This window comes from Eubalaena glacialis, chromosome X (assembly GCF_028564815.1).
Source record: "Eubalaena glacialis isolate mEubGla1 chromosome X, mEubGla1.1.hap2.+ XY, whole genome shotgun sequence".
NCBI lineage: Eukaryota > Metazoa > Chordata > Mammalia > Artiodactyla > Balaenidae > Eubalaena > Eubalaena glacialis.
The window spans coordinates 66,567,140-66,591,825 of NC_083736.1; the positions used below are offsets into that span (position 1 = coordinate 66,567,140).

At 36.7% G+C, this 24,686-nt stretch overlaps 1 protein-coding gene across 5 annotated transcripts in view; it reads right to left on the bottom strand.

Moving 5' to 3' along the window:
• Window positions 1-24,686, bottom strand: part of PHKA1 (phosphorylase kinase regulatory subunit alpha 1) — a 136,311-nt gene that overhangs the window by 9,497 nt on the left and 102,128 nt on the right. For 3 of the 5 annotated variants that reach the window (XM_061178030.1, XM_061178029.1, XM_061178025.1), the window contains 11 exons: window positions 23,589-23,755; window positions 21,023-21,199; window positions 19,352-19,443; window positions 18,854-18,993; window positions 9,476-9,632; window positions 8,922-9,001; window positions 7,613-7,691; window positions 7,343-7,472; window positions 4,733-4,834; window positions 3,702-3,817; window positions 3,525-3,572 (listed from right to left, as the gene is read on the bottom strand). In XM_061178030.1, coding sequence (XP_061034013.1) covers window positions 3,525-3,572; window positions 3,702-3,817; window positions 4,733-4,834; window positions 7,343-7,472; window positions 7,613-7,691; window positions 8,922-9,001; window positions 9,476-9,632; window positions 18,854-18,993; window positions 19,352-19,443; window positions 21,023-21,199; window positions 23,589-23,755 — 1,288 coding nt within the window. The remainder of the gene's footprint in view (window positions 1-3,524; window positions 3,573-3,701; window positions 3,818-4,732; window positions 4,835-7,342; window positions 7,473-7,612; window positions 7,692-8,921; window positions 9,002-9,475; window positions 9,633-18,853; window positions 18,994-19,351; window positions 19,444-21,022; window positions 21,200-23,588; window positions 23,756-24,686) is intronic. The other 2 variants (XM_061178027.1, XM_061178028.1) reach the window with 2 other exon arrangements.

Below are 24,686 nucleotides of genomic sequence, written 5' to 3' on the forward strand. Positions count from 1 at the left end.
TTGATATTCTTCAGAGAAAAAAAAAAAGTGAAAAGCAACACATAGAATGGGAAAAACTATGTGCCAATCACATATCTGATAAGGGACTTGTATCCAGAATACATAAAGAACCTTTAGGGACCTGTATCCAGAATATATAAAGAATCTTTACAACTCAACAATAAAAAGACAAATAACCCAATTAACAAATGGGCAAAGGATCTGAATGGACATTTCTCCAAAAGAAGATAGACAAATAGTCAATTGGCACATGAAAAGATGTTTAATATCATAAGCCATTAGGGAAATGCAAATCAAAACCACAATGAGATACCACTTCATACCCACTAAAATGGCTAGAATCAAAAAGATGGACAATAGCAAGGATTGGTGTGGATATGAAGAAATTGGAACCCTCAGACATTGCCAGTGGGAACGTAAAATGGTACAGTCCCCTTTGAGAAACAATTTGGCAGTTCCTCATGCTAAACATAGTTACCAAATGACCCAGCACTTCTCCTAGATGTATATCCAAGAGAAATAAAAACATATGTCCACACAAAAACTTGTACATGAAGGTTCATAGCAGCGCTATTCATAACAGCCAAAAACCAGAAACAACCCAGATGTTCATCAACTGATGAATGGATAAATAAAATGTGGTGTATATCAATACAGTAAGGTATTGTTCAGCAATATAAAGGAATGAAGTATTGGTACATGCTACAACATAAAACTTATAAAAGAAAAGGACAAAATACATTGGGGAAAGTGTTTCTTTGACAGTTTAGATTCAGAAATAAATATAAAATAAAAAGAAGGTAATAGAAATATTTTCTGAGAAAAGAACTTCTTACATTTTAATTTGGATCAAATGCTTATATCACCACTGCTACGTCAAAGAGAAAAGTGCCCTAAGGCATTTCTATTGGCCAGTGACTATCACACTGATGTACCAAGTAGATGAACTCTATCTGATTTATCTTCATTGTCTTCGTCTCTACCATCAAGATCCTAGGCTGCTGAGAGTGGAGTCAAACCACAAAGGCTATTCAGACTGTTTTCCAAAACCAAATATCAATAGTTCCGAGCTTTTAGATTAACTCCTCCTCTATGCCTCTGTCTTCCTTTATTAATGTAGATATGACAAAGTTGGCCAAGTCATACTACACTAATTCATTACAGGGTATATACTTGGTTAAAGTCAATAGAAATACCAATATTGTTTCCAATAGTTTTCCATTTTTTGTTTGGTTGTCATCTGGCCTTAATCTTTTCAGCCTAAGAAATCTGAAATCATAGGCCATTATGGATCATTGATTTAAACCAAGGAAACTAAATCAGAGATCAGTCTTCCTAAACTGAAAGCGTCATGAGGGCAAGGACCACATCTGTTTTGTTCACTACTGTATTTCCAGTGCCTGGCACAAAATTGGCACTCAATTAATATTTACAAATGAATAAACAATAAGAATAGGTAACCCAGTGGTTTTCAAACTTAAAAGTGCATCAGAATCACCCAGAAAGCTTATTAAAACACAGATTGCTGGGCCTCACCTCAGTCTTTCTGATTCAGTAGGCCTAGGATGGGAACCAATATTTTACATCTCTAACAAGTTCCCAGCGGATACCGATGCTTTCCAGTGCCTGGCACATAGCAAGCATTTAGTTAATTATAATAGTTGAAAGAATAAATGACTGAACAGATACTTAACAAATAAATACTTATTAAATTGAATTTTGTTTTCTGAAATGGAAAAGAGGTTGGAGTTGAACCCCCTCACCTGCCTTTTTGGAAAAGAAATGGAAAGATATCACCCTGCATGAAGTTGATTTATACGTATAAATTTTACTTTTTGATTCATTTTTTTCCAGTCAATCAGATTGTCATATAATACAAGATAACAGCAGTTACCAGAAAAAACAGTGACATCAAATCTACACTCAGGGGATGACCACCATTGGGCTATGAAAAATATTTGAGAAAATAAATTTTTAAAAGGGATGAGGCAAGGCAAACATTATGTGTTTTTAAAAGTTATTAGTAGAGTAAAATTATAGACTATTCAAGTAACTAGCCAGCATGTTATCATTAAAAAAGCTGATGAAATAGCCTGACTCTAGAAGTCACGGTAAAGGGTAAAATAAATAAAACTACCTTACAAGTATTCTTTCTATAATCAGAAAAAAGGGCATTGGTGAGTGGCAGAGAAAAGGGCTTAGAACAATACGAAATACCAGACAGGCAGGTGAGGGGGGAAATCAGTATTTAGAAGAAAGAAAGTAATGAAAATTTAGAGCTCTCAATCCTCTAAATTACAGTCCTAATGATTTTGGCTTTCTTAAAGTCCTATAGGTAGTGTATGTGTAAAAAAAATTAAATGATATAGCTGGGTGGGTAGGTCAAGTCCTTAATATCATACTAATCTAGCTGGGAACATGGACTTCAAGTTCTAAATATATAATGAACTTGTAAGTAATACTCTGTGACTATAAACAACCATGAAGTATTTAGCCAATCACTCTCAACCAAAACAAGGACTGTTTACCAGGAACATCACTTTAACTCTTCAGTATGAAATGTAGTTCTTTAACCTTTCAGATAGGAAAATGTTCAGATTATCCAAATTGTCTAGGAAAAAACCTGTAAAGTGAACACTTTTCTATCACAAGGCCCTTTCTTATTCCATTCTGGTCTTGTACTTGCATAATATAAACGTAAAAGGGTATCTGATAGGTATATCTAAATTAAGTTTACTTCAAATTAAACATCAAGCATTGGCTCTTTATTTTCCTAAATGGTTTCTGACTCCTAAAACAAACAGATACGCAAGCACACGAACAAGCAAAATTTCCATTTTGCCTTTCCTCTTCTGGACGTGTTTTAATATCGTAAGCTAGCATAAGCTTTCTATTTTGAAAGTAGAAGGAGTAGTTTTACGCTTTTCATTAAAAGACTTTGAAATCACACCATTTCCCAGAGTTTTGAAAAACACTATGGAAGTTTGTGTTAATTATTTCTTTGTATAACACAATAACTCATCTATTCTCATCTTCAAGGAAAAAATTAGTGACAGCCTACAGTATGATGTTTGGTGACTCCCACCAACTCCCAGATTGATTTATATGTTTTTCCTCTATGTGTTCACAACACCTTTCGTATACCTCTATCATGACAATGATAAAAATCTAATTTCTGGACAATAACTGAAAATAGATGTTTAAAAAAGCCCTTACCTAGTCTGGTTCTTAAAAGTAAGAAATGTAAGTCTACTTTCATAAAGAAAATTAATTCCAAAATTATGTATTAATCCTAACAAGAGGAGTTCAAGGTTTCAATTTCTTGCTATCAGAAACAAGTTACTTTCCTCTTAAATTCAGCAAGATAGTTTGGTCCAGAAAAACGAAAGCTATCTACAGAAATATTGCTAAAAAGGAGAATCAAACAAGCTACTATGTGGCTTATCTTATTTGTAAAAAAGCCATAAGCTCATGCATGTTTTATAGAACTAAAGGCAGGTTAATCTATGTTAAAGGATCCCTACTTGTTTCACCTGACTCTCAGTTGAGATAGACAGTCTACGAAAGTCCACCTGAAAAATAAATGGCTCAAATTAAACTCAGAATATGAAACAAAATACATGATCTTAACAAAGTCTGAGTCCAAAAGAATGTTCTTAAATATGAAAGTATCCCAGCTCAGTTCCCAAGTAGTATCTTACCTGCTTTATCTCACTTTTTAACTGCATAATCCCAGTTCGTTCTGGTTTGGTTGCTCCAACAGCACCAATCTCACGGATAGAAATAGCAGGGCTGATATTTGAATCAGTGGGACAAACTATATAGCATGACAGATTAAAGAGAAAGAGGGACGATAATCAGGTTCAAATTTTTTTCTCCACCACATTTAAAAGACTTAGATGTATGTCCTCCTTTTATGTTAATAATAATAAAAACCAAACAACCAACTAAACCTTGCTATTCAAAGTGTGGTCCACAGGCCTGCAGCATTAGCTTCACCTAGAAGCTTGTTAGAATTTTAGGCCCAACTCTAGACCTACTAAATTAAAGCCTGCAGTTTAGCAAGATACCCAGGTGATTCTTATGAACAGTAAGGCTTGAGGAACACTGCTTTATAACACTCTAAGGTCTAGTATCCATCCATCTGACATTATATATTTATTTATTCTAAGTCTAAAAGTTAAGCATGAGAGATAACTCTTTTCATTTGCTCTGATGTTTTAGGTACTTGATATCAAATACCACTACTAAACCACCAAGTGCAGATGTAAGGTTAATTTGTGATAGACCCCTAAATGTATTTGAATTTAAAAGTGAAAGGATATATCAGGTGCACTGTAGCAGCTACACACACACACACACACACACACACACACACACCCCACTATAAGTGCTACTGAATTATTGCCAACTGGAATACAAGAAAGTTTCAGATGATACAGGTTGCTAGTTGTCCTAAAGTAGAGTCTTAAGATAATGTAAGGGAATGTATAAAACAGTCCAAAACAAAATATGCTAGTAATCTACTTAATTGACATATCATTTAAGGGAAAAAAAGACACACAGTGGTTTCCAAATCTTGTTCCAGAAGACAGCTTTGGTTTTAACTTTCATGTACTGGGGTCCTATTTATTTGGGAGAAAAGTTCCTCTGATAAAAGAAAAACACTTTAAAATCAATGAGACATTTAAAACAAACATTCTGAAATAGAAATGCAGTGATTCAACCTTACCGCTTCGTTCCACACCAAACTCCTTGCCACTGAGAATGTGATGCAGGAGGTTCTTCATGGCTGAAGGACTGAGACTCATCAGGCCATCTGTGGCTTCCTCAGCTACTCAGCAGAAATGTTAGAACAGAGGGATTTCTAATTGACCTGCCACTCTCACCCTATTTTTTCTCTATTTCCTTTCTTGCTTAGAATTTCTGAGTCACTTGATTGGAAGAAAAAACGCAGACGTAGAGAATGGACTTGAGGACACGGGGAGAGGGAAGGGTAAGCTGGGACGAAGTGAGAGAGTAGCATTGACATATATACAGTACTGAATGTAAAATAGATAGCTAATGGGAAGCAGCCGCATAGCACAGGGAGATCAGCTCGGTGCTTTGTGACCACTTAGAGGGGTGGGATAGGGAGGGTGGGAGGGAGACACAAGATGGAGGGGATATGCGGATATATGTATACGTATAGCTGATTCACTTTGTTATACAGCAGAAACTAACACAACATTGTAAAGCAATTATACTCCAATAAAGATGTTAAAAAAAATAAATTTCCAGCACCATACTGCCTAGGCATTCATCCTCCAACAGATTCTTAATAATTTAAGGACTGATTATCCAGTTTATGGATTAACTAGGCCCTTGATTTCTTCTTCACCCCTCTTCCACATCATTAGGATACTCAGTAGAATCTTTATTTGAAAGTGGGAAGAATGAAAGGAGCACAATGGAACTGGAAACCAGTCGGAGAAAGCAATGATTGTATCTATGAAGATGGGCTAAAATAATCAAAACTTCTCTCCATCTGGAAATATGGGGATTTAAAAAGAGAATAGATATGAATCTATGAAATTATGAAGAATATTGAGAAGATAACTTGAATTTGTTCATCAACATCAGACACCTATTATGAGTTTACTACATGTAGGTCATGATTTTAAGCAATGTTAGTACAAACAGGTATGACATGGTACTTGACCATGTGAGGCTGACCAACTATTTGGGAGAGACTGGACATGTAAACAAGATAAACAACAGTAAAACATGGCATGGCTATACTAAGTGCCAAATAAGAGGTATAGACAATAAATGCTTTGGAAATAAGAGGAGACATCAATCTCCAAGGATGGGGACTGATAAAATTAGTGGGAAGTACTGTTGAAGTGGGAGGTAGAGGCCAGACTGTTGAGGGTCTTGAATATCAGACCCAGGGATCTTGACTTTATCCTAGAATAAATAAATAGCCATGGTTTGATGAATCCACAAGAAAAAAAATATCTGTAATGGGCAATTAAGGAAAAGTGAAGAATGTTTGGGGATTTATCCCTTCTTGAGGTTTATTATTGAATAATCAGACTCTCATAAAACACTTGATACCAAAGCTTGAGAAAAAAAAATATATATATACATGTAATCTTATAACAATGGGCTGAACTGGCGATCATTTGGAATCAGGCAGACTTGGACTCAAATTTCACTATTTACCAGTTATGTAACTTTGGGCAAGTTATTAACCTTTCTGAGTTTCATTTTTAAAAAACTGCTCATTAGCTTTATTTAAAGAATTTAAAATTTTTATACAATTTTAAAGGTTACTTTCCATTTACAGTTATTACAAAATATTGGCTATATTCCCCGTGTTGTACAATACATCCTTGAGCCTATTTTACATCCAATAGTTTGTTGAGTTTCAATTCCTTTTACAATCAGTAAAAGTGAGATAAAAATACCTTCTCCAGTTGGTTGTTGTAAGGATTAAATGAGATAATATATGTAAATATAAAGCAAAAAGTACAGTGTCTGGCATATGCTAGGTATAAAATAATCATTAGCTTTATTCCTTTAAAGGGTTATTTAAATATACATTATCTCATGTAATTTAGGTTAGATTCAAACCAATAAATTTAGCTACTTGCTAACAGCTCAATTAAAAGCCTTTTGGGGAAATTTAACTGAAACAATGGCTAAAATTGAGTTTTGCAACTGTGATTTTATCTTTGTATTCAATCTCTATCTCTATTACTTTGCCATTCTTGTTGAAATCAAATACCGAAGGAAAAAATAGTCATGCCACGGGGTCCCCCCATAATTCTGTGCTACAGCTTCCAAAGGCCCCATCTATTCTTCTAACTAAAACTGCTACCTTGCCAAATATACCTATAGCTAATATCAAAAAGAGTCTTGTCAGATAAATATGAATAGAAATATTGCCTTCCTTTATTTGATCCTGATGTTGACTAGACAGAATAATGACACTATAATCAAACTGATGTGGTGACTCAATCTGACAGCCAGAGGTGGCCATGCCTGAATCAGAATCGAACCCAGTCTGTCACACTTAGTTTGATATATGTCTCAGATCACTCTAGGAGTTAGTAGGAATGTCATTGGGAGTGCAGAGCCCCTAGGAGGTGAATTTTGAAGTTGACAACTAATATATAAATTTGTCATAGCAGTCCCTTGACTTGTATAGAGACTGACTAACATGGGAACAAGACTGCTATATGCAGCTTCTGAGCTACTGATAAAAATCTTTTAGCTTCCTTTCCCTCCTGATTCAAAACTCAATAGAACTCTATTAAAAGTGAATTCTGCCTCAAACAGTTACTTAATTGAATACCTGAGCATCGAAGGGAGTGGGCCAGTTCTGTTGCCATAACTTGTATGATCAGACCAATTCGAAGTCGAAACATTTCAGCAAAGAGGCCAGGCTGAGTTCGCATATACATGGCTAGATATACCATTATTTCCTGTGCATGGAATGAATATAGACAAAAATTATGCCCTAGATCTCACAAGGCTTATTTTGTGGTCTTCAGAAATTGCCAGATCAATTGAAAGCAAACTTTTAAATATCAATCATCAGATTAGGCTTTATAATTCTGCTCACCTGTGTAAGAATTGAAATGCTCATGTCCCCTTCACTGGCTTCATCTATCAGCTGAGTGAGTACTTCATAAGGCAGAGGTCTAAGGAAGAGGACAGTGAAGAAAGACAAAATTCTGCAACTACTTAAAGCTAAATTTATTGAGAAAATAAAAAAGCTCCTCCCAAGTCCAAGTCAGTGTCTCAACATCTCATCATTACTGGTAGCATTCTGGTTCTTTCAGTCTTCAAAGTTCACTGCCTCCCCAAAGCACTCTGGCCCATATCAACTCAGGAGAGCTCTGCTCTCCCGTCTCTAAGCCTGGATTGCCCTTCTCCTTCCAAATTGTATTTAAAAGTCACCCCATGACGTCCTTCCAGACCAGTCTTTCATGGTTAATTCTTAACATTTGACAAGTAACTATTATGGCTAAAAAATAGTAAACTAAATCTAAGCTGTGCCTTTTGGAAGCCATTTTATTACTTTACAATCATACCTTATAGAGTTATACTGATTTTTTATAGTTTCATCAGTTTACACACACACACACACACACACACACACACACACACACACACACACACACACACACCCTCCTACACTTCTGACTCTCCTGTTGATACTAAGCACTCTGGGGGCATGGGGCATGCCATCTCCTTTGGATTGCCCACAGTAGCCACAAAATTGATCTGATTTGTAATAAAAGGTTCTGTTTGCCAGGAGTAAGGTGTTATGGATTGAACTGTGTTCCCTCTAAGTTCCTATGTTGAAATCCTAATCCCTAGTATCTCAGAGTGTGACCTTATTTGGAGATGTGGTCTTTACAGAGGTAAGCTAAAGTGAGGTAATTGGGTGGGCCCTAATCTAATATGACTGGTGTCTTGTATAAGTGAGAAATTTGGACACAGAGACACACAGAGAGAGAAGAAATGTGAAGAGACATAAGGAAAAAACAGCCATCTATAAGCCAATGAGAGAGGCCTGGAACAAAGTCTAGAGTATAGCTGATTTTTTGTGGGGGCTAATCCCAGTTGCCCTGTTTGTTTGTTTTTTGAATAAAACGTTTGGTAAAGCCAATAAGTAAAAACAAACAAACAAAAAAACCCCAAAAGAGCAAAATACATTTGAGTACTACTCCCTGTGAACCTTCTCTTTCATTTACTCATGTCCTATCACTACCAACATTCTCACATCGACTGTCCCTGATAGAAGCTCACACACGTAGGACATTATCATCCATTTATAGATTAGGACAAGAGAATTGCAGTCAGTCCACACAGCTCCTTAAAGTCTCAGAGAAGCTTGATCAAACCCAAACAAAAACCATACTAACGCAGAGATGGTCTTCTCTCGAGGTTCTGGAGGGAGTCCCACTGTCAAATGTTTCTGGTGGGAGAGAAGGTCTGTGCAGGCCTAGGAATAAATAGTATAATAGTATTATCCTTTCCATAACACCTCACATTTCCACGAAATTTTCTCTTTTCAGCCTAGAAACCTTTGCTCCCCCTTAACTTAATGACACATCAATCTTTTCCTCAGGAAATGCGATGAAGATCAGAAAAGAGGGATTTCTAGGAAGGAACAATGAAGTATTTTTATCTCCTAAAAGGTAGGAACTTTTAGCCTAGTATAAATTCATTCTTAAGACCTAGAATTCTCATAGTTTATAACACCTCTATAAGTCTACAGTTTATATGCTTCAGTATTATATATTTGACATTCATAAACAAAAAAAGCTACCTGATAATCAGAAATGTTATGTGGGAAAAACAACATCTTAAATGGTTAGATGCTGTGGTGACTGCCTTAAAAAACAACTGCAGAAACCAATTTTTAAAAAGCACCTCCATTTAGATTTGGTATAAATTCAAGAAGAATTTATAGTACCTCATCGAGTGCTTCCACCTTCTTCCTTAAGATTCCAGAGATGTATCGGATCAGGCCCCAGTGACGAATTTCTCCAACTTTGCTATAGAGCTCAGTAAGCAGCTCTCTGACTGTTGCACTCCCTTCATCATACAATCCAGTGTCCCAGTCAGGTCCTCTGGAATGTTAAAGGCAGGTCTACATTAATTATAAATAAAGCTACAGGCAACAATATTTTGTTTGCGTCATAGTGAATATGCCTGTTTTTGATAGGTCTCTCGCATTAGGAAATGAATGTTATTTACTACGAATTCTCGTAAAACTATTTTTAAGTCAGTACTGAAAGCCGAATACCTAAACAAGAATAAGTCTTAGTTTCAGTTGTGTTTTGACAAAATACATTCTTTTACCCTCTTAATGGGCTTCAAAGTAGCTGAAATTAAAGTCAAAGATTTAATTTAACTACTGAAAGTTCAGAAAGTATGCTACACTTAGGGAACTAATGAAGAAGTAAGAAGAATGTGTGCTTATTTTTAAAAGATATATATATATATATATATATACACACACATATATATACACACACACACACATATACATTATTGTCGTAAAAGTTCCTATAACACAAGTCAACTGTGAAGTACCATAAAAGATATATGAAGTGCTATGAAATTGGGAATTTAATAGATGATAAAAGGTAGATTATTTATTAAATGATGTTAAGACAATCAAGTAGCCAACTGGAAAAAACGTTGAATCCATGCCTCACACTGTACACCAAAATTCCAAATGTATCAAATTTAAATGTTAAAGTACTAAAAGAGATATGGGAGAACTATTTTATAATTTCAGAGTCAAGAGGACTTTTAAACTGTGAACTATACACCAAAAGCCATAAAAGAAAGATCGATACATTTATATATATATGTATATATAAATATACAAAACTCTTATTGCAAAAACCACTATAAGCAAAGTCATAGGACAAATTACAAACTGAGAAAAATATTTGCAATTCATAGGCCAATTTTCCTAATGTATAAAGAATTCCACCAAAAAACTACTAGAACTCATCAATGAATTCAGAAAGGTTGCAGGATACAAAATTAATATACAGAAATTTGCTGCATTTCTAAATACTGACGATAAACTATCAGAAAGAGAAATTAAGAACAATCTCATTTAAAATCGAATCAAAAAGAATAAAATACCTAGGAATAAATCTAACTAAGGAGGTAAAAGACCTGTACTCAGAGAACTATAAGACATTGATAAAAGAAATTGAAGGTGACAGAAGCAAATGAAAAGACATACCGTGCTCACGGATTGGAAGAATTAACATTGCTAAGGTGACCATACCACCCAAGACAATCTACAGATTCAATGCGATCCCTATCAAAATACCAATGGTATTTTTCACAGAACTAGAACAAAGCATTCTAAAATTTGTATGGAAACACAAAAGACACTGAATAGCCAAAACAATTTTGAGAAAGAAGAAAAAGCTGGAGGAATCATGCTCCCTGTCTTCAGACTATACTATAAAGCTGCAGTCTTCAAAGCAGTATGGAACCGGCACAAAAGCAGACACACAGTCCAATGGAACAGAATAGAGATCTCAGAAATGAACCCACAATTATATGTTTAATTAATGTTCAACAAAGGAGACAAGAATATACAATGGGGAAAAGACAGCCTCTTCAATAAACGGTGCTGGGAAAACTGGACAGCTACATGCAAAAGAATCAAACTGGACTACTTTCCCACACCATATACAAAAATACAGTCAAAATGGATTAAAGACTTAAATGTAAGACCTGAAACTATAACAATTCTAGAAGAAAACATAGACAGTATACTCTTTGACACTGGTCTTAGCAATATGTTTTTGGATATGTCTCCTCAGGTGTGGGAAACAAAAGCAAAAATAAGCAAATGAGACTACCTCAAACTAAAAATTTTTGCACAGAGAAGGAAACTGTCAACAAAACAAAAAGGCTGCCTACTGAATAGGAGAAGACAATTGCAAATGATATATCCAATGAAGGGTTAATATCCAAAATAGACAACTCATACAATTCACATCAAAAAAAATAAACAATCTGATTGAAAATGGGCAGAGAATCTGAATAGACATTTTTCCAGAGAAGACATACAAATGGCTAATAGGCACATGAAAAGATGCTCAATATCACTAATCATCAAGGATATGCAAATCAAAACCACAATGAGATATCACCTCACACCTGTCAGAATGGCCATCATCAAAAAGATAAGAAATACCAAGTGTTTGTGAGGATGTGAAGAAAAAGGAACCCTCATGCACTGTTGGTGGGAATGTAAATTGGTGCAGTCACTATGGAAAACAGTATGGAGATTCCTCAAAGACTTAGAAATACCAACAAGGACCTACTATATAGCACAGGGAACTATACTCAATATTTTGTACTAACCTATAAGGTAAAAGAATCTGAAAAAGAATATATATATATATATATATATATATATATATATAAAACTGAATCACTGTGCTGTACACCTGAACTAACATGACATTGTAAATCAACTATACTTCAATAAAATTTTCAAAAAAGGCAAAAAAAAACCCCTTAAAAATAGAACTATCATATGATCCAGCAATTCCACTTCTGGGTATCTATATGAAGAAAACGAAAACACTAATTTGAAAAGATATATGCACAGCTCTGTTCACTGCAGCATTATTTATGATAGCCAAGATATGGAAGCAACTAAATGCCCATCAATATGAATGGATAAAGATGTGAGATATATATATATATATATATATATATATACACACACACACACACACACACACACACACACACACATATACATATACACACACATACGTACACACACAATGGAATATTACTCTACAATAAAAAAGAATGAAATCTTGCCATTTTCAACAACATGGATGGTGGACCTAGAGGATATTATGCTAAGTGAAATAAGTCAGACAGAGAAAGATAAATATCATATGACTTCACTTATATAATCTAAAAAACAAAACAAATGAACAAACATAACAAAGCAGAAATAGTATCATAGATACAGAGAACAAACATGGTTGCCAGAGGAGAGGGAAGTGGGGGGAGGAGAGAAATAGGTGAGGGAGATTAAGAGGTTAAAAAAAAAAGAATTCCAACAAATAGATAAGAAAATAAAAAACAACAAAAGAACATCTGGCAAAATAAGTACCAATGGCTTTTAAACTTAAGAAAAGGTGTTCAATCTACCATTTGGGTAAACAGGTATAAAAGTAAACACATATATATCTGTATTTACCTATATATGCATAAAATATCCCTGGATGGATACACAAAAAATCAATAGTATTGATTGCCTATGAGGAGGGGAACCAGGTATCTGGGGAACAGAGGTGGGAGAAAGACTTTTTACCCCTTCGCTGTATCCTTTTGTACTTTAAAATGTTTGAACCATGATAATGTGTTATCTATTCAATATATCAAATTATATATAATATAAATGTTTAATATAATAAAACTAAATCTATACTATACTATACTATACGAATAAATGGATTCAAGAAACAGTGAATGAAAGTCTGAAGAGTAACAGGATATTTTCACAGTCTCAAAGTACATCTCTACAAGATACTTAATTTTGAAGTATAACATAGTAACTTTACAGCGGAGGAACATGGAAGATACTACCTTAACCAAGTGGTCAAAGTTACCAGAAATGGGACTCATCAATACTATGTGCCTCCTGATAAGATACACTGAGAAGAACTCAGGATCACTTCAGTAGTATTCTTGCCCAAAATGCATAACCTGAATTTAATTATGAGGCAACATCAGATAAACCAAAATTTAGGGATATTCTGTAAAACAACTGGTCTGTATCCTTCAAAAATGTCAATAACATTAAGAATAAAGACTTAGGAACTGTTCCAGATTAAAGGAGATGAGGGACACATAAGAACTAAATGAAATGCATCATTTAGATTTTCTTTTGCTATAAAGACATTATTGGGACAACCAACAAATCTCAATAAGGTCTGTAGATTAGATAACAGTATTATCTTAACATTAATTTTCTGATTTTGGCAATTATACTGTGCTTATATAAGAGAATTCCTAGTCTTTAGGAAATACACACAGAAGTATCTGGGGGTAGAAGGGGATCATGTTTGCCACATACTGTCAAATGGTTCAGAAAAAAAATGTGTGTGTGGTGATGATGATGATGAGATGATGAAGAAGAAGACAGGGAGGGAGGGAGGCAGGGAGGGGGGAGAGAGAGAGAGATATTAAAGCTCAGTGTGAACATCTGAGGGATCTGGGTGAAGGATATCCAGAACGTTTGTTTTTTTTTTAATTTTTAATTTAATTTTATTATCTTTTTAAACATCTTTATTGGAGTATAATTGCTTTACAATGGTGTGTTAGTTTCTGCTTTATAACAAAGTGAATCAGCTATATGTATACATATATCCCCATATCTCTTCCCTCTTGTGTCTCCCTCCCTCCCACCCTCCCTATCCCACCCCTCTAGGTGATCACAAAGCACCGAGCTTATCTCCCTGTGCTATGCGGCTGCTTCCCACTAGCTATCGGTTTTACATTTGGTATTGTATATATGTCCATGCCACTCTCTCACTTTGTCCCAGCTTACCTTTCCCCCTCCCCGTGTCCTCAAGTCCATTCTCTAGTAGGTCTGCGTCTTTATTCCCATCCTGCCCCTAGGCTCTTCATGACCATTTTTTTTTCTTTTTTTTAGACTCCATATATATGTGTTAGCATACGGTATTTGTTTTTCTCTTTCTGACTTACTTCACTCTGTATGACAGAATCTAGGTCCATCCACCTCACTACAAATAACTCAATTTTGTTTCTTTTTATGGCTGAGTAATATTCCATTGTATATATGTGCCACATCTTCTTTACCCATTCATCTGTTGATGGACACTTAGGTTGCTTCCATGTCCTGGCTATTGTAAATAGAGCTGCAATGAACATTGTGGTACATGACTCTTTTTGAATTATGGTTTTCTCAGAACTTTTTTTTTTGTACTATCCTTACAACTTTTCTCTAAGTTTGAAATGGTCAAAATAAAAATAAATAATATGAAAATAAATGTTATGAGATCTCATAATCAGGGAAGATCCTTTTTATTCCTAGGGATCAGAGAAAGTTTCATGGAGGTGACAGATGATCCAGGCCTTGATGGATAGCTAGAATTCCAACGAGGAGAGATGGGATGTGGTAAAGGGAGAGTAGTCCAGACAGAGGAAAAAACATGAACCAAGGTCTGAAAGTGGTCATATACAGGCTTTGTTTTGGATGTGATAAGTAGCAGGCTGTTTTGGTGGCAGTATTCACATTGTGATGGGGGAGCAATGGTAGATAAAGGTCGAAAGTTAGATTATAGAGGATATAGGTTTGGTCACTGATTCCCAACAGTAGTGGTGGTGATGTGGTAGGGAGAGGCAGGGGACGAGAAGGACTTGAAGGTGTTGACACAATTTCAAGTCTGGGTGACTGAAAGAATGATAATACCATGAAAAGCGTCAGGCAGTAGTAGGTTTCTGGTAAAGACTGAATTTGACTTTAGACATGTTGAGTAAGAAGACACATAAAAATGAATTCTGAGTAGATTAAGGACTTAAATTTTTTAAAATTCTTAAAGGTATTTAAAATATTTTTAAATTCTGGGAGGGGAGAAGGTTCTCCCCATGCATGATAAGAAACTCAGAAGCCAAAAAAGAAAAGACTATATAAAACAAAACTTTTGGGACTTCCCTGGTGGTCCAGCGGTTAAGACTCCACGCTCCCAATGCAGGGGGCCCGGGTTCGATCCCTGGTCAGGGAACTAGACACCACATGCTGCAACTAAAGATCCCACGTACCACAACTAATGATCCCCCATGCCACAACGAAGATGTTGCGTGCTGCAACTAAGACCCGGTGCAGCCAAATAAGTAAATAAATAAATATTAAAAAAACCCCGAAACTTTTGCATAGAGAAAAGCATATGAACAAAGTTAAAACACAAATACCTTGGACAAAATATCTGCAACAAATATAACAAACAAAATAGTAATATATACTATTACTATAAGAAAAATATAAATAATCCAATGGAGAGCAAACAATGGTTATGAACAGACAACTCACAGAAGGAATACTAGTCAATAGACATAGGAAACCCCACCTCCCAGTTTCTACTCAAATCCACAAGGGATACTGGGCAGAATTCCAAGTGTATTAAAAACCATGCAGCACATCAAACAATCTACTCAAGTGGTTTGATACTAGAGTACTAGTTCTAGTGAGATTACAGGTTTTGATCAGATGTTATGGTGAAGTTAGTATGTACAGGATTAGATGAAGAAAACTCATGTGTTAGGAGTGGAAGAGTTGGCAGTCAACCATGGATCATCTGAATTGGTAGGAAAGCATGAGTGTTTCAAGCCTTTGCTTGCCTATCCCAATGACCCTGCTGAATCTTCAGTTTTCATTCAAGCTACAGTCATTAGTCATTCTGTCCTTAACCCTTATCTCTTCTCACCTTCTCTATCTTTTCATTACTCTGCATTTAGCATTGTGCCTGGCACATAAGTATTCAACTAATACTTTTTGAACAGACTGCCTTACCCTAAAGGAAAAAGGAAAGGAATAAAGGTATCGGAGTAATAAAACCCATGTCTTTTCCTTGGTAGTAGCACATAACAAGCTTTAACAGTTGGCACTTGGACAGGGTTGTATGAGAGGGGAAGTCCCTCACAGCATCAGACTGTCAGGAGGTTTATATAAGGCACAAGTTCTACCATCCATAACAGGAGGAGGGCAAGGGAACTCCCAGGGAAGAGGGGAGGAGGGGGGTTACAGGTCTAGGTGTAGTCCCTCAGTAGCACTGTGGGGAGGCTCTAGGTTAGAAAGCTCTGAATGGCAGCAATGGTTTGGGACACTCATGGCCCAGGGCTTATCTCTTGCTAGCAGATGCAGGTTGAGTTTTGAGGAGGCTGCAAAGCAGGCAGGCCCTAAATGGCTTAAAATATGTTTGGGCTATTTTTAATAAAATTGGATGTGTAAAACTTTGACTTCAGTGCTGGTGGGCTTCTCAGCTTCCTTTTTTACTTACTCATTAAACACCATAATCTGATGGAAATGGCATAGGCTCTGGAGTCAGGACAAGGGGACTTCATTACCACCTAGAGGGGATGAAAGTCCCGGATCCCTACCTAGCCTTCTTTGACACTCCCCTCGCAGTGAGAAAGGTGGAGCAGTGCCTGCCTTGGTGAGAGCAGAAGTCTGGGCTTTCCACTCAGCCTTTGTTGACAGGGGTAGCACCGCAGATTTTTCTCTGGTGCTTGGCTGGAATAGAGTGGTTATTGTTTAAAAGTTGTCTGTGTTGCTAGAGTGCCTCTTTCCTAGCCCTTTGTCTGGGAAGAATGGGTTTTCCTTAGGGCTTTTGTTGTCTGTGCCCACTGACTGGCCTTTTCAGGCTGCTGGCTTCTCCAGCACCCAGTGAGGCAACAAAGAAAACCTGGGGATGTCAGCACCCTCTCAGTCCTCGAATCATGAGGTCCTTAGCCAGTCTGCCGCCTTCTCTCCACCTTTCAACATCTTGTTATGTTTGTTTTATAAATAATGTCCTCCTGTACCTAGCAGGAGGAACAGAGAGAAATGCATTTACTCTATCTTGTCCAGAACCAGAAGTCCCATTGTGGTTATGTTTTAAGAGGTTTTCGTCTTTTAGAAATAATACTGAAATATTTAGGAATAAAATGATAAAATGTTTGGTATCCTCTTCAAAATAATCCAGGAGGAAGAGAGAATGAGAATATAGATGTGACAAGATTAACCATGAGTTTATAGTTGTTCAGGCTGGGAGATGGGTCTAAAAGTGTTCATCACACTACTCTCTCTACTTTTGTATAAGCCTGGGCGTTTCGGCAATATCATCAAAGTTACTCTCCCTCCTCTGTTGAGGATGTGTTTGAGGAAAACTAGATTGAAGTAGAAAGACTTGTTAGGAAACTGTAGCAACAGTCCTAGGGAGAGACATAGGCCTGAATGAAGGCAGCAATATTAGAGATGCAGAAGATAAATATTTAGAGGTAAAACTGGACAGACTTGGTGATTAACTGGATATAGTGAGAAGGCTTGATGATTAGGTAGGTGTTGATTCCAACAATAGAGATGGAGAATTTCATAGAAGCAACTCCATTTTTGATATTTGACTGCTGACTGCTTTCAAGTCCTACCACTCCCCTTTCCTTTCCAGCCTACGTCTGAGCAAGTTGATAAAAAAGTCTGAGTGTTCCCTCTTTTGGTGCCGTTGAGAATGAACCCTCATCCCAGCCTCACCTCCTAATCATAATAAAATTCCAAATCCAGCCTCTTTCTCTGCTTTTTAAGGACCCACACCCTTCTGGTATTTGTGTGGCATCATCAGTCTTGACATCCAAAACAAATTAGGGGAGGGCGGGGGTCCATCCTGCCTCTTCAGGGTGCTGACAACATGAATAAATGAGGAGGAACAGGTAATTTTGTGGGGGAATTTGGGGGACAGGAGAGAGGAGTTCAAGGTACCTAGAGTTAGGGGTACCTAGATAAAATGTACCTAGCAGAGGATGCCTGACACAGAGCAAACACTCACTAATGCTACTTTTTTTTTTCCTGTAAGCCTCCATATTCTTACTTCTTTTGAGTTAAAAATTTATTTATCTATAGATTTTACCAAATAATGGAGGCTTAAAATAACCATAATAATGATAATAATGTTTACGTTATTAGTCACTTACTATGTACCAGGCATTGTATTAGAGACTGCAGATATTTTTTTTAACATCTTTATTGGAGTATAATTGCTTTACAATGGTGTGTTAGTTTCTGCTTTATAACAAAGTGAATCAGTTATACATATACATAAGTTCCCATATCTCTTCCCTCTTGCATCTCCCTCCCTCCCATCCTCCATATCCCACCCCTGTAGGTGGTCACAAAGCACAGAGCTGATCTCCCTGTGCTATGCGGTTGCTTCCCACTAGCTATCTATTTTACGTTTGGTAGTGTATATATGTCCATGCCACTCTCTCACTTTGTCACATCCTACCCTTCCCCCTCCCCATATCCTCAAGTCCATTCTCTAGTAGGTCTGTGTCTTTATTCCCAGAGACTGCAGATATTTTATCTTGTTTTAATCTTTACAACAATTCTATGAGGTAGGTATAATCCAAATTTTATAAATGAGGACAATTGAGACTTTAAAGTTACACAGTAGGTAGGTTGCAAAACTATTCAAATCCACATCAGCGAGACTCCAGAGCAGTGCTATATTTACTATGCTATACTTCTTTTCTATATGATCATGAAAGTAGATTGATAATATCCATCACTTACTTCATAGTATATAGCATGTAGAGGATATCAGCTTGCTCCTGTAAGCTGGAGGTCTCCTTCAACTGTAAAACCAGTGCTTTGAAGTCCACTTCCCCAGACGGGTGTCTAGGAAGATGTATTTCTACACGAACAGAGGGAACCTTTAGTTTGAGAAAAGACAAAAAAAATCCACAAGTGATCACCTTAAATAATGCCCTAGAGTGTTGATCTTTTCACTTTCTAAACCTTTTCCATAAGAGTTTGCTAAATTTTGAGAAAAAGTAAAGCAAAAACAATGACACCTTCAGAATGTATGATATAGCAATCTAGTTTTCTTAAGCCTGACTAGAAAAACTTGCCCATTTAAAAAGTGAACTAAAAAGGACATATGTCTTCACCATGGTGGCATTTTGCCTACCACCAGTTACTAGCAGAAACCATAATGGCTAGTTCTATTATTTTCTGTAAGAATGGCAGTTTTGCAAAAAGCTGATAGAAATACCTCCTGTGCAAATTTACCTGGTCCTCTTGTGGTGCATGAAGTAAGTCAAGTAAGTTGAGTGAAGGCCGGGAAGCCTGAAATATCTTTGTAGGAAGATACATGTGTACATCTGCAAGAGGTTGATATTTATGGAAAAGCTTAGATAATTAAGAGATTAATAAAAATGCACAGTTGACCTCAACAATGAAGTTACATATGGGTTGGTTCTTTATAGAACAAGAATGAGAAATTTACCTTTTCTTGGTAATAGCAAAGAAAAGAAATATGAAGGTCAGATAAATCAAAGGATATTCAATCAATCAATAAACATATTTTGAATGGAATATCTAGAATTATAGCATCAGCTGGACATATAAGATATTAAATTCTACGAACGTAATCAATACAATGGTGCTATCACTGATACTTTAATAGACTACCACATATAACAGAAAGAACCCAGTTACATTTTATATTTTCTGGACCCTCCCAGAAGAATATCTGGCCGCTAGCAGTTGGAATTGCTTGAGAACAGATAAATGGATGACCCTATCTAGGGAATCAAAAAATGTAGTGGCTGACCAACTTTGAGATATTCCTAAGATTTTTACTTACAGGTCATTGTTGAAACACTTACCATAACCTCTAAGGAGAGACTCTCTTGTCATTTTTGCCATTTTACAGATACAGAAAGAGAGATACAGAGCTCAGATAACTGTTCAAGCAAGTAAGTAGCAGAGCTGGGAATTAAGCTCAAGTTTCCTGATTCACAATCAAGAAGTATAACTTAATAAAACTGATGTCTTTGCATAAGCCCTTTGTCAAGGAAGCATACGCAAAGGCTATGTATGCTAAGCTTTTCCCTTTTCTAACTGTTAAATGATTCCCCAATGATCATGTTTAATATCTTTGGTTAGTAATGGTCAATAAAATTTTAGACAGTAAGATCATGCATCTCAATCATTCTCATCATCTGTGAAATGTAAACATTTAGGTCCTCTAGGTGTGGCCAAGGAGCCCTTCTGTCCCTTCATATGTAGCTATCATACAGGTAATGAACACTCTTAGGAACCATGACTACTCCTGGCAACGTCTGGTAGAAGACATCCTCCACTGTGAATACTACTGAGGGAGGATAGTAGTCTTGGGGAGAAGAATGGTAAAGCTGTTGAAGAATGATACTGTAGTTGACAAATACAGCTCTACACTGCTGGAACAACTGACTGTATAAGTTACAGCTGGCCTAAGGAACCAGCTTTAGCTTACTTAAGGGGGAATATCTCCCTTTCCATTGCAAGGCTATCTTGTAATAGTCTGCAATGCTTTCCCTTTAAATAAAATTACTTCCAAATTAGTAACTTTTCCAAAGGAGGAAAAAATCCTTTCCGCATTTTAATACTTTGATGTTAAAATTGAATATGCTCCATGTCTCTTGTTCTGTCTCTTCTTGCTATGTAACTGGTTAAACCAGACTACACAGCACTATCTATAGCAAAACTATACCCATTAATTACCCATTTTTAATTGTAAAAATTCATTAATTTTACAAATATTTGAGCATCTAATATGTTCTAGGTGCTGTCTGAGATGCTGGGGATAAAGCAGTGAACAAAACAAAGTTCCTGCCTACACTGTAATAAACACCCCACCCCCATCCTGGGTTTCATGTCATCCTGTTCCTGACTCCAGTGAGTCATGGCATTACTCACTCTGTACATGCAGCTCCTTGGCCTTGGTCATCAAGGACATTAAATCGCAGGTTGTCTGCACAGCAGCTCGGAACCGATTTAGCCCTCCCTTCTGTGAGGTAAGGGCTACTTTAGGATGGGGAGCAGTGTGCACCAAAAGGTGATCTAAATAACGAGCAACTTCATCACCACAGCGAGCTGCAAGGTTAGTGGGGGGAGGGGGAGAGAAAAAAATAAACATTTTAGTTACTTCACAATCTACCCCACCAAACAGAATGACTGACTCCTGTGCCCACAACACAGCACCAAAACCAGGTTGTTTTAGCTCATGGGGGAAAGGAGTTGGTGATCATTATACAATCTCGTAGCTTTACTATTCAGAAACTATACCCACTTACCAGGATCCACCTGTTCTTCAACTTTGTTGAGACAATATCAGGTTCCCTGAAAGTAGTATGAGCTTATTATAGGCCAGGTGGAGCATTTCATAATCTATGTATGTGTGTGTGATGGTAGTGGTGGCGGCAGTTGTGGTGGAGGAGGAGTAGAACAGGGCCCTTTGAGTCTCACTGGTATGAGGAGACTTGTGGGGAAGGGCAAAAATCTACTAAACATTGAGCCTACCTGAAAACAGACAGATTCCACAAATGGCAGCTACAATTGCTAAAGAAAGAACAAGCTCCATGTGGCACTGGTGTCAAAAGGACTACTGACCACACGTTGGTCTTTTTTGTTACCCCCTTCATTTATTCACCAAATATTTATTGCCCACTATGGACCAGGTGGTGTACTAGGTGCTGAGGTTTCAGTGCTGAAGAAGACAGATATAGTCCTTATCCTCTTGGTCTCTCCCTCCCCCCAACACCTTCTATAACATTATCTCTGACTATGGATAATGGAAACCAAAAAAAATACATATATCTTGTGGCTGCTTAACATTTCAGATTTCACATGAACACTTGCAACATTTATAGTTGGAAAAGCCCAATGTTTGGATCAATACTGAAGTTTGCTACGTCAGTCATGTATCATCTGGATTTTGATTACCTCTGGGGAACCCTCCAGATGTCTTTCTGTTCTCTGATGTGACTAATGGGAACTAGCAGAGCTGCAGGAGTGGACCTCATACTCAGTGACATCTTAATGACAAATATTATAACCTTGAATACAATCTAGACACTTGAGTAGAGGATTATGAAGAATATGGAGAGAAGCGCTCTCCCCATGGAAGAGCTGGCAAGCAGTAGACACGTCCATTGTGAGGCCACCAATGAGTAAACCCAGACAGGGGAAAGTGACTCAGAATGCATAATATCAAGCTTAGTAAAACATAGCATTAAAGAGATATATTTAAGAAAGCAATCTAAGAGAATGAGTGCTACAGATATAAATCACAACTACCTATGCAATAGCAAACAACCTCAATATATGATCAGTCTTATTTGGTTTTCAAAATATTTCAGCTTATGCCAAGATAGATATCATGACTTTGGGTATTACCGATAACAGGAAATAACCTTGTATTTAATGTACTCTTCAAACAAAGAAATTCACACTATTTTAGATCTTACAAAAACAAATACAGAGTGAATTAAATGGTACTTAGGTGAGTAAATGCTGAGCCCAAATGAGAAAATAGTCCTTCTGACTGCTAGTGTTTTGGTTTACTGTATATGAGATTATGCTTGCTAGCTCACTGAGGAAAGCTAATTTATTTATTTTTCTTCTCTCCAACACACCACTCTTAAGATAAAGAAATTGGCTGCCTTAAGATATAGGCTAACAGTCAGAAAACCAGACAGTGAAAGCAGGCAAACCATGTTTTACATAACTAGAACAATAATTCACTCCCACCGGCCCTTCTCTCTGTGGGATTCAAATAATGTAATGTTTGCCCTGCCTAGGTCAGCATTTTAACACTTTAGGGTGTTTCTCAGGCCCCCACGATGCTTTCTCACTATATCATCTTTGTATTCCTAGAAGCCAATTAGATTTTGTTCTGCGTTATTTGTCTAGGTGTAATATGAAAGCAATAGGCGTACCAAATCGGCTTTTTCAAACTACACAGACCTCCCCAGAGATTCTGATGTACCCCTATAATATTCTATATAAAAGAACTATATAAAATTAGAATATATAGAATATATTAGAATATAAAATTATAGAATATTATATAATAGTCTATATAAAAGAACTCTGATGGAATTTTATACTTTTTATGCTTTTTAATGTCAAAAAGCAGTACGTATATGTCTAGTTTTCCTACTACATACTTGATTAAATATCTCTCACTCACCATTGCTTCCTCCCATTTTTAAAGTACCAGTCATTTTATGTACCTGGGAGAGAAATCTCCCCTAACCTTAGTAAGGGATAGTCCAACTCTATACTCCACAATCACCACAGGGATATTAGACCAGAAACCAAAGGTAAGTAGAAGAATGAAAAGTGAAGCCAAACAAAAGTAGAAATCTAGGTGTATTAAATAGAAGTGAGACTGCTGGCAGTGAGAAATATTAAGGAGGATGCTCAACAATACTTTGTATTCTTGTCCAGCAAGGCCAGTGCATTTATGAAGCCTCCTTACCATTACTGGTTGAACCATAGCCATTCATCCAGTCACCAGATTCCAGCTCATTATCATAGACATCATAATCTTCACTGTACGATTTACCCTCAGGTCCAGGGTCCATAAAGCTCAAATGTGTGCAGCAAGATGTTGTCAAAAACTCTGACAGTTTACCTGTTTGAATCCTGACAATTAAGAGGGTAAACAGAAAACAGAAAATCAGAGGAAATCATTTTCAAAACAACACAGTTTAGTGATAAAAAGGATACCTAGAATGCTCTGTTGGGGGATTACTAACGTTTATACATTAGTACAAATTTTGTAAAAGTGAAAATTTACAGCACTCCTAGACATAGTGTAGTATAGGTTAGGGTACTATGTTAATAAAGACTACAATTATGGGTTCACAATCCACCAGCAGATCAGTTTTGCTCTCTTTCACTGCCACATACTACATTGCTAACTATGCCAAATATCTGGCAAAAACTTCCATTGGCTGCAAGAGAAGCTAGGACAGAATGAAGATAAATCACCACAAATCTGTCGTATCATTTCAAAAAATACTCAAAAAGACCATTTTGAAAAGAAAAAAACGGTATCTGACAATTTTAAGAATTATAGTAGATTGTAAGCCATATCTTCCCCTACTTATAAAGCCAATTGCAAAATCCAAACCCAAAGGGAAAGTCAATAATACTGATTTTCTAAAGAAGTCAGCTTGAGGGGGCTCTCAATGGCCAGATCTTGAATAATATGTACACTGAAATTGGAATGAATCATGACATAAATATAAAATAAGAATCTATGACTCTATGCTGGCAATAAAACTACAAAATTAAAGGGGGTAAGGGAGAGCTTTTTTAAATTTTTAACAGAAGGATTCCAACTAATACATGTACAAAGAATGATAGAAACACAGAATCATGATTTTACAACCCCATTAGTAATAACTGATTGATCAATGAAAGCTAAAGCCATTTGGTCAAAGACTGTTGGAGAAAGGATAATGGAATCTAGACACGAATGGAGGATTATGAAGAATATGGAGAGAAGCGCTCTCCCCATGGAAGGGCTGGCAAGCAATAGACACGTCCATTGTGAGGTCACCAATGAGTA